Genomic DNA, 10,348 nt, shown 5'->3' with positions numbered 1-10,348 from the left:
TTTATAATTTTTTATTAACTCAATTTAAAAAATTCAGCCTCAAAGCCGAATTGAGACCGAATTTTCCAACAGTGTCGAAATTTAGATCATTACACATGGTGAGAAAATAACTATTCTTAAAAAACATGTGTGGAGATGTCTTGCCTTTCAATTTTTTGATCTAAAATGTCTATAAAATAATTAAGAATAGTAATTTGAAAAGACTTATTTATTTATAAACTATTATTAAACATATTAATATATGATGAGATGCCATTATCAATAAATAGTATTTATAATTTTTTTAACATTTATATAATATAATTTATTTTAGGAAGCGGTTAAATTTATATGGTAATAACAAATTTTGAAAAAAGTTATTTCTTTAGATAAGGGTAACTGCTATAAATTCTACTTTGACTAGATAACATTATCATATCTCATATTTATCCTATAAATAACTATTAATTTTCACACTTGTTCATTTGAAGAAATTTATTAGCAATAGCTTACTGTTTAAGTTTAAAGTTATTTATATAATACTATATATCATATGAAGGAGAGAAATAATAATCTTTTAAAAAGGAGATACTGATTCAGAAGTAGTTCAGAACTTTACTCACTTGGTGTTGATTCTAATACAGACGTTGGCCTCTTGGCCATGGCAACCATAACTAATAGTTTGTTTGTTTGTTTCAAAATCGCAAGTTGTTAGGGGTTTGTTTTTCTAATATAATACTAACACGCCATAATTAAAAGGTTTAATAATTTATTTGGTCTTTTAATTTTATAAAAAATATTATTTTAATTTTTTAGTCTTTAAATTTGTATTTTTTGTCAAATCACTCAAAAATAAATGAAAATTAATTTTATTGACATGACATATATGTGGATTGTCACATAGTTGACATACCATCACTTAATTAATTTTTAAAAATTTTAAATATTCAAAGAAAATTAGAAAAATATATTTTTTAAAATTAAAAATCATTTAAATCATTTAAAAAGTATAAAATATATAATTTTTAATATTTTTAAAAATTTTAAAAATTAAGTAAATGTTAATATGTCATCCAAAGTGACAATTCACATTTATCGTCAATAAAGTTAACAAACGTTAACTTTTCCATTAATTTTAAAAGATTTAATAAAAAAAGAACAAATTCAAAAATTAAAAAAGCAAAAATTAAATCGACGATTAAAATAACTTTTGTAGAGTTGAAGGGATAAAAATATTATTATCGCTAAACAAAAATTTGTTTGAAATGAAACAAGGTAATGCAATGGACTAAAATTTGTTAATACAATGTACTAAAATATTTTGTCTATAAATATTTTATATATGCATTAAATTATATTATGTAAATATTTTATATATAAAAATATGAATTAATTAAATATATCTATTAATTTAAATACAATAAACTTGTATATGTATATATGAGTATTACTTTATATCATTGTAATTAAAGATACATTGATTGTTTTATTATTAGATTCAAATTTTGACATATTTTTATCGTAACCAATTAATTTATTATTAGATTCAAAATTTGATAAATCTTTATCATAATTAACTTATTGCTAGATTCAAAATTTGAAAGAATTTTAATTTATAATGTAAATACGTCTGTTCATCGCACGAATAAAAAAAACTAGTTTTAGGTAGTATTTGAAAGCCACCTAATAAGTGAATTTGTGTGTAATTTCACATGAGTGACATGTTTAGATAACTATAGTAATTGATGTGTCACATCGAATTTGTTGTTATTGAAGCATTCAAATTACATTTATCAATTTTTAGGGATGGGTGAGAATTGGAGTAATAATGCATGTAGTTATGCTTAAATCCCATTTTAAATAATTATTTTTATACAAGTTATAAAAGTTGTATTATAAGCATGAACATGTATTTGTGTTTGAGATGATTGTGGCCAAAAAAATTTATATAATAGCTCTTAAAAATTATATTATAAAAATAATTTCTGTATTTTATAAAGTTATAACAAAAAAATATTATTTAAATTCTAAAAATATAAAATTATAGCAAAAAGTTTATTATAAAAATAGTTTGCATATTATAAAAATATTATAACTTATTTATTTATAAAAAATATGGCAAAAAATATGGACATAACTTATTTATATGTTCATACTATATATTATAAAAATAATATGCTTAATTCATAAAAAATATTATAATTTTTTATCATAATTTGTTTATAAAAATAACTTTTATGACAAAAATTATCTTATTTATAAGAAGTGTTATGAAAGTTATTGAATAATTTAATTTTTTTTTTGTAAAGGTTATTTATTATAAAATTTATATTATTTTTATTTAATTTACATATAATAATGAATATAACTTGACATAAATTTTCTCTAAATTAAGTTTATATAAGTTTTATAATTAAAGGTATAGAATATTTGAATTATGAATTCAAATATTATAAGGTCGATGCCAAATCTGTAAATATAAAAAGTTTTCTTACACCATATTATGTGGTAAGATACCATTTGAAAGAGTGGTACGAAACACAAACACACTAGACAACTTGTAAACTTTTTAATTTGAGATATTAAGGTTTCGAAATGTATTTATTAATAACTTGAATTATAGGTAAAATTGAAATGATTCATACTTTAAATAGTACATGAAAGAATGAGATATTGGTAAGCTTGATGCATGTTCAAATTCAGATGATAATAACCTTGATCAATGACCAAGAGATGATGATAAGAGCATATATTAAATATTAAAAAGAGAACAATTTAACAAATATGCACTAGAACAATTAGATAAAATAACATATGATATTTATTTTTCTTTTAATTTTTATTAATAATTACATTATCAACTATTTTTAAAATTAACACAAGAAATATGATTAGTTGATTGTTATTTTTTAGAAATTATTTTTATCATCCTAATAATTTTATAATTATTTTTTAAATATAATTTATGTAATTATATTTATATTGTAATTGAAGAATTTTTGAGATCTGAAATCTTAACTTTGTGGTACTCTTATTGTAAGCGCACGAGGTTGGCCTCTCCACTTTGGGTCGCTTCTTTAGTCCCGCTTGCCAACCACTCTCCATGTGGCCGAACCTTAATGGTATCTGACGTGGTACATTACCAAACATTTCTTCTACTAAAAAGTAAATAAACAAAATAAAAAACCAATTTGTGATTGGCTTGTAGCTTTATAGGTATCCTACACTCCACCGTACCTAATAGTCTCCGATATTGCCATTTTTATATATAACGGCGGTAAACGTTGAAACCCACGCTCCCGCCCCGGCCTTAGAAAGCAAAAAATAAAACAAAAACAAATCGTTAACCGTTGATGGGAACCACCGTCAGTTGATAAGTATTAAGTAGCAGAAGCGGCGGTTTCACGCTACGTTTTTCTGATTTCGATCTCCGAAAGCGAATTTTTCTTTTTTGTAAATAAATAAAATAAAAACGCTTTTTGATAACGACACGCCTCAGCTAACAAAAGATTAAAACAATATTAGTCACTTTTATTTATTTTTAAAATTTAATTCTAGAAACAATAGTGTGAGAATTTTTTTTCCTTTTCCGTTTGGAGAGAGAGAGAGAGAGAGAAAAGCCCGCCTCGCAACCTAAAGTGATAGCTTTTTTCTCATTTCTTAGCTCTGCCTTTGATTATTATATTTATTCATTTTTTTATATATAAGGAAATAAGGAGAGAAATCGAAAATTCAACCATTCGTTTTCATGTGAATTTCAATATGCTTCTATTCTGTGTGGAATGAATGCGTTTTTTTTTTCTTTTCAAGGTATATCTGGATACGTTTCCTCTGTATTGATGCATTAATAATGTCATTGAAGGTTTTTAATTTTTTTATCTTTTAATTGTGTTTGGTTGATCTTCATTTTGGATCTAACGCGATTTTCATTTCGTTTTTTGTAAAACCTTCTGTTGACTGATGCTATATTTTTTGTGCTTATGCCGATCCAATCTTTTCTTTTGTCCATTTCTGATAAATTTGTATTTGTTTTCTACAGCAACGAGCTGTAATAGAGAATCGCAGAGATCTGGAAGATTTGGTAATATATAAAAGTGACAGCATCTCATTATTTCTGAGATTTTCTGTGTCCGTTTGGTTGCAGAGTGAGGTCTGATCACGATTTCGGATACAGAGTACAATGCCTGCTAAATTTTGTCTACTTTTACTGAATTTTGATCGAAGTCGAGAATAAAATTGTGCTTCGCAGATTTTTCTTTTTGGATCTGATTTTCAAAATATCAGGGGAGTTAATAGCATTTCAAGAAACCGAGAGGTTTAGAAAGGAAGGGAATTTGGATTTTGAGACGTCTGAGGACGAGAAAAGAAGACCGACGCGAGGGAGATCTCTGAAGAAGAAAGCTATGACTGCTTCAACAAAGCTAACACATGGTATAAGGAAGCGTGGCAAACGCGTGGCTGATTGCAAATTTGCGGCAATTTCTATCGAGGATGTAAGGGATGCGGAGGAGGAAAAGGCAGTCCAAGCTTTTCGCGAGGCATTACTTGCAAAAGATCAGCTTCCCTCACGTCATGATGATTACCACACTTTGTTAAGGTAATTTAGCCAACCGGTTGACTTATATTGCATGTTTTTGGACAAAGTTATGCTATTTATTTGCGTGGTGGCTAGCTAATATTAAACTATAAGACAATGAGACCATTCCATGGGCACAAATCTGTTCTGTTTTAGCTTTCCACAAATCTCAAGCTTTGAATTGTTTACAGTTCAGTATTTGACTTAGGAAGAATTACCTCATGCTTGTTACTGAAATGAAGATCTACTGTTTGTTTTTATAATTTTCAAAATTTGCTCGTCTTTTCTTAGAAATGTGTAAATAATCTCTAATCTAGAGGATAATTTTTGGATTCTTTATTTTAGAGTGACATGTGTAGGATGTGTAGGTTTCCAGAAAATAAATTCATTGGAATCTTAGAAGAGTAATATAAGAAATGTTTCTTGATTCTTAAGACAAGTCTATCTCTAAAGTGAACTATTTAAAAATATTCTACTGTCTAACTCAAATGTTTGCATGGTGTACTAGATCAAATCATCTATGGTTTAGTTATTTCATGAACTGTAACTGCCTCCTTAATTGAGTTTTGGGCATTATACTAGCTTTCGCTTTTCATCATCGTATCTTTAGCCTCAATAATTTGACAAGTATATCTCTAGGGTGAAAGATTTAAAAAATTCTAATGCGTAACTCAAAGGTTTGAACTGTAGCCTCTTATTCTAACAGAACAAGATTTTGACTTGAAATTTTGTGCATCTCGAAAAACATAATGCAAATGCCTCTGCTGGAACTGTACTGAGGCAGGAGATACAGAGTTTTCTTTTGCCTAGAAGTGATTGAGCAGTGGACATCCCTACTTAATCTTTGATTTTACTCTGGGTTACACTTTCCGAACAATTAGAAATGCAAGTAGAAGCTGAGCTTCATATTAAGTTATATTTTTGAAAAACTTATGCCACCTAATCCAAATAAAAAATAATATTTGTCCTCCCCCCGCCCCCCCGGGCGGGGTTCTTTTCCCTTACCTCCAGCAAAAGAAAAATGAATCCTTCCATTCAACTATATTCTTTCATTTTAAAAGAAGATGCAATGTCATTGCAGATTTCTGAAAGCAAGGAAATTTGACCTCGATAAAACTGTCCAGATGTGGGAAGATATGCTGAACTGGAGGAAAGAGAATGGAGTAGATACTATTTTACAGGTAAAATGTGCTCCTCTTACTATCTATAAACTTAGCTTAGTCAGATATTTGCCATACTACTCATGATAAACGGTGTAGATAAGCAACTGTGTTTTTATTGTTGTTTAATGGAAGATGTGTTTTGCTGTCATTCTTTTCCTTTTGGAATGGTTTTAATTTTCATAGTTTTAACAGATGCTTTGATGCATACACAGGATTTTGTGTATGATGAATATGACGCAGTTCAGCGCTGTTACCCTCATGGTTACCATGGTGTAGACAAACAGGGTCGCCCAGTTTATATTGAAAGACTTGGTAAAATTGACCCTACCAAGCTGATGAAGGTTACTACAGTGGACAGATTTTTGAAATATCATGTGCAGGGCTTTGAGAAGGCTTTTGTGGAGAAGTTTCCTGCTTGTTCTATTGCTGCCAAGAGGCATATAGATTCTACAACCACAATATTAGATGTGCAGGGGTTGGTCAGTGTTCATATATTACAGAATATATTCAATTCATGCAATATAATTTTTCTCAGTATTATCTTATTTATGCAGAACTGGATGAGCTTTGGCAAGGTTGCACATGATCTTGTAATGCGAATGCAGAAAATTGATGGAGACAACTATCCCGAGGTGGCTTCATTGTTTCATTAAGCTGAGTGAATATATATTATCTGAATTATTCATGCATAATGTCCTTAACTGTTGCTAATATTGGCATTCACTCTACAGAGTTTACATCAAATGTTCATAGTTAATGCTGGAAATGGATTCAAACTACTATGGAACACAGCAAAAAGCTTTCTTGATCCAAGGACTACAGCAAAGATTCATGTACAAGAATTTTGGAACATGTGATCATGAAGAATATTATATATATACATATATGCTTTCTTTGACTTTTGAGGGTTGGTTTCAACTAATCAACAAGTATTCTTTAATCACACAGGTTCTTGGGAACAAATTTCATAATAAATTATTGGAGAGTATTGATCCAAGGTTGTGATTGCTTCTGTATTGTTACTGAAATGTCTTACTATCTGTTTGTTTTTGAGCTTTTTTACTAAACTTTCTTGTGGAAAATCTCCCAAGCAGCCAATTGCCGGAGTTTCTTGGTGGAACATGCTCATGCCTTAATGATGGCGGGTGTCTTAGATCTGACAAAGGACCCTGGAATAACTCAGAAATAATGAAGGTGGGGTCCTTGTCTGTTTGCAAAAGCAAAATGAATTTATAATTTTAGCCTTTAACAGCACTCCTCTCTGTTCACGAATTGATGTCTGACAAAAGCCCTAATTATTATTTTATGCCCAGAACTAAAAGTCATCGCATGTATTTTTATTTGCAGTTGGTGCACTCAGGAGATGCCTTGTACTTGAGGAAAACAGAAAGTTCTTCTGATAATGACAATTTGGAGGCCAAACTTTTATCTACTAAGGTTTCTCCAACTTCCTTTTTCGTTGGTCGAGCTCCCTTGTCTACTGGCAATTTATCGTTATTTAGCTGTGCATCTAGTTCCATTTTAATTGGTTCTTTGGCAGGTTGCAAGTAGTGAAATATCTTATGCTTCCGATGTGAGATCACATACATCAGATTTCATGCAGTTAGTGTCACTTTCTGACAAAGTAAGTTTTTAAATGTAATTGGCTCTGCTTCACCACCATTCTGGCTTCTCTTTTAACTTAGGTTATGAATTTATTCCTCCTACGATTTTAGTCATTAGACTTTGTAATTGTTTCTCTTGTGGTACGATGAAAAATAACATTATTTAATCAATATTAATCCTTGTGTTAGGGACAGATGAGTGCTCCTATATCAATGCATGACATTATTGAACCAGAAAGTGCTGCAATAACTGAAGAAGCTAATTCAACAAGTGAGTGATCACTCAGTGATACTTAATGAACATCATATTTGTCTTTATACTAACTTTAAATCAGATCAGTCTATTCATTATTGGTGCATGTTGTGGTAGTTGGTAGTTCTGTGTTGTTCTCTGGCCATGCTAGGCTTGAACTTATATGCCCAATCAAATTTTGAAGTGGGATTCTTACTCTTCTAGCAGATGTAGTTGGTCCTACATCATAGAAAATAACTATCTTATAGTCCAATAAGGGCAGCATTAAAGCAAAACTAGTAGCCCTTGTGTTTACTGCCATCTCTAGGACGGACTATGCTCAATCAGCCATGCTTGATTAAGATATGGAAGCCTGTTGTTATCTATCTGATTTTATTGCCATTCTGGGTTTGAACCATTCACAATCAAAACTTCAATTTTTGACTCTTAGACTCTTTTAAGAACCTGACTAGTCATTAACTCATTGCAAATGAACTGTATCTTCTTTTTCTTAGCACTAGAACTTCCTATTGGCTACGCTAATTTTTCTCTCATAATAAAGCTTTTACATTATTTGGTGCTGTTGGCAGATGATGTAACTAGCATTGTTACTCCAAGAAATCCAAGAAAGAAGTTCGTTAACCAAGTAATAGATTTTGTGGTTTACTTCTTACTCAAATTGTTGGCATGTATCTTTTTCTTTGCCCCTGGACTGGGAAGATTTTCTGAAGCACAAGATTCAAATCCACAAGTAGGAAATCTGTCTAATCACGAGGTGGCAGGTTCAGGGTCTCTAGGAAATGGTACCTTGACAGAAGCAAAAGAGGAGTCACTCCATCCATGTTGGCAGAGGCTACAAAATTTAGAAAGCTTGGTAACTGACCTTTGTAACAAACCCACAAACATTCCTCCTGAAAAAGAAGACATGCTTCTTGAATCATTAAGTCGTATTAAATCTATTGAACAGGATTTACAGAGAACAAAGAAAGTAAGACTTCTTTCTACAATTAGTGCTTATTGCAACCAGTTTTTGTATCGTTGTATGTTCTGGTCAGTAAACTGGTTTTAGTTTTTGCAGGCATTGCTTGCAACTGCATCAAAGCAAGTGGAACTTGCTGAGTCATTGGAACATTTAAAAGAGACCAGCTTAGCTGTAAGTTCTTATCTTTTCAGAGAAGAGAATACAAAACTGGCATTGTTTCATTAGGGAAATAAGAATGGATTTGAACTGTTAATTGCAGGAAACTAAATTGGTGACACTAGTCTGTTCTGGTTGCTTGCCTAAGTGCTGCCAGTCCATTATGGCAAGGTGTAAAACCTACCTGATAGACCTATGGACCCACATATAATAATAAATTGGTTGGGAAATAAAGTTTCACCAAACTATCTCAGATTATGATCAATCTATGTGATATTAATAGGTTTGGCATATGCCTTAACAATTGAACTTCTTGATTTATCCATTTGTTATATCTGAAAGAATGTGGGATATAAGCATAGGTGCTTCACAACAAAAGGCTGTAATAAATTATAACCTAGTCATAAAGCTGGTGAGTTTGAAGGCAAGGTTTGGAATCAAAATATCCTCGTGCTTTGGTATAGAAAAACTAAGCCTGCTTATTAAACTCCCCTAACAAAACTCTTCTAGGTTCATGATTTTTTATTCAGAGTTTCCAGGAATTTAAGGTGCATTTCTGGTTGTATAACCATTATGTCTAGAATATGTATTCGCATTCATGGTAAATAGGGTGTTTCAAATGCTTTGTATATTACTGAAAAATATGGAATTTATCCTGAAATTTAGTGCTTTTGGATATGTTCGAATAAGGTGCATTTGCTGATGGTGTCGGGTATGGCATTAGCAGGGGACATACTCATGTTGGCGAAGAAACTACAAACCTTTGAACCCGGGAAGATGAATTCAGTTGTTTGATGGATTGTGGTGAGGTGTCCAATTATTCAGTTTCTGTTGTCACATCAACAATATGCTATAATGGCAAGATATGCAAATGTCTGGCGTGATTTGAGGAGCAGCAGCAGCAGGTTGTCAAACTCTTTTACATTACTAGTCTCAGGTCAATTTTAATCTGAATAATTATATCTCATTCATGTCTGTTTTTGTTTTTCTTATGGGATTGGCAGTCAAGGTGAGGTGACGGAGTTTTCAGGTGAATATGAAAATATTTCTTTCTGACAGCCACACAGTAGCAGCTGTGGCCAGTTGTGCATATGGATTTGAAGTTTCTGTACATAGTATGATTTTCCCCCACAATTCTTTTTCCCTTTGTTTTCTAAGGCTGTTATAAAAGAACAACAATGGTTGAGCACACATACATTCATAACAGAAAAGATGTATACAGAGAGGAGGTTATCATAATTGAAGAACTTCACATGCTAATGTTGATTTAACATCTTTTTTTTTTTTCTTGGATTTGGATAGGAAAAGAGATTATTATTGTTATTATTATTATTTTGGCACAAAGATAAAAATAACACCCGATCAATAGGTATTTAGGGTTGAATAAGAAAGAGATTATGGCATTAGTTTTAAAATTATCTTCAAAAATAATTGTATAAATGAATTAACTCTAGTTTCAATCAACTTCATTACTTTTTATTAAACAAAATGAAAAAGAAAATAGAAGCTAAGCTCTTAAAATGTTAGAAAGGATTGAGTCAATGAATAGAGACATGTATTTAGGCGTGCAAATTGGGTCTCCCACTGTTATCGAAACAAGCTCTCCAATCTAAAAGCTCATTTTAATTAGGTTGGCCTAGGACCAGATTTGCTGTT

General features: G+C 30.8%; 1 protein-coding gene across 11 annotated transcripts; it reads left to right on the top strand.

The window, feature by feature from the left end:
- Positions 1-3,157: 3,157 nt before the first annotated feature.
- Positions 3,158-9,931, top strand: LOC108457228 (phosphatidylinositol/phosphatidylcholine transfer protein SFH9-like). Of its 11 annotated transcripts, none has more exons than XM_017756202.2 (16): positions 3,167-3,789; positions 4,019-4,129; positions 4,264-4,576; positions 5,637-5,736; positions 5,931-6,197; positions 6,273-6,350; positions 6,450-6,551; positions 6,667-6,716; positions 6,813-6,912; positions 7,066-7,155; positions 7,259-7,342; positions 7,512-7,593; positions 8,145-8,542; positions 8,624-8,707; positions 8,796-8,863; positions 9,420-9,591. In XM_017756202.2, exons 3-16 carry the CDS (start codon positions 4,383-4,385, stop codon positions 9,457-9,459), a joined length of 1,737 nt encoding a protein of 578 aa, XP_017611691.2. In that variant the 5' UTR covers positions 3,167-3,789; positions 4,019-4,129; positions 4,264-4,382; the 3' UTR covers positions 9,460-9,591. The 11 variants fall into 11 exon arrangements, with proteins under 11 accessions (XP_052886604.1, XP_017611691.2, XP_017611675.2 ...); XM_017756186.2 differs by having other exon boundaries at positions 4,229-4,576; XM_017756194.2 differs by having other exon boundaries at positions 3,168-3,789; positions 4,019-4,154.
- Positions 9,932-10,348: the final 417 nt, after the last annotated feature.

The sequence above is a fragment of the Gossypium arboreum genome, chromosome 7 (assembly GCF_025698485.1).
Source record: "Gossypium arboreum isolate Shixiya-1 chromosome 7, ASM2569848v2, whole genome shotgun sequence".
Classification (NCBI taxonomy): domain Eukaryota; kingdom Viridiplantae; phylum Streptophyta; class Magnoliopsida; order Malvales; family Malvaceae; genus Gossypium; species Gossypium arboreum.
The sequence above is the reverse complement of the archived record's forward strand: the minus strand, read 5'-3'. Positions and strand labels throughout refer to the sequence as shown.

What these genes read in the sequence shown, in the direction of transcription:
- LOC108457228 (XM_053030644.1), top strand. Translation starts at nt 4,383, where the DNA reads ATGACTGCTTCAACAAAGCTAACACATGGTATAAGGAAGCGTGGCAAA. An exon ending in GAGTAGATACTATTTTACAG is followed by an intron (nt 5,737 to 5,930) that starts GTAAAATGTGCT and finishes ATGCATACACAG; the next exon opens with GATTTTGTGTATGATGAATA. An exon ending in TTGGAGAGTATTGATCCAAG is followed by an intron (nt 6,717 to 6,812) that starts GTTGTGATTGCT and finishes TCTCCCAAGCAG; the next exon opens with CCAATTGCCGGAGTTTCTTG.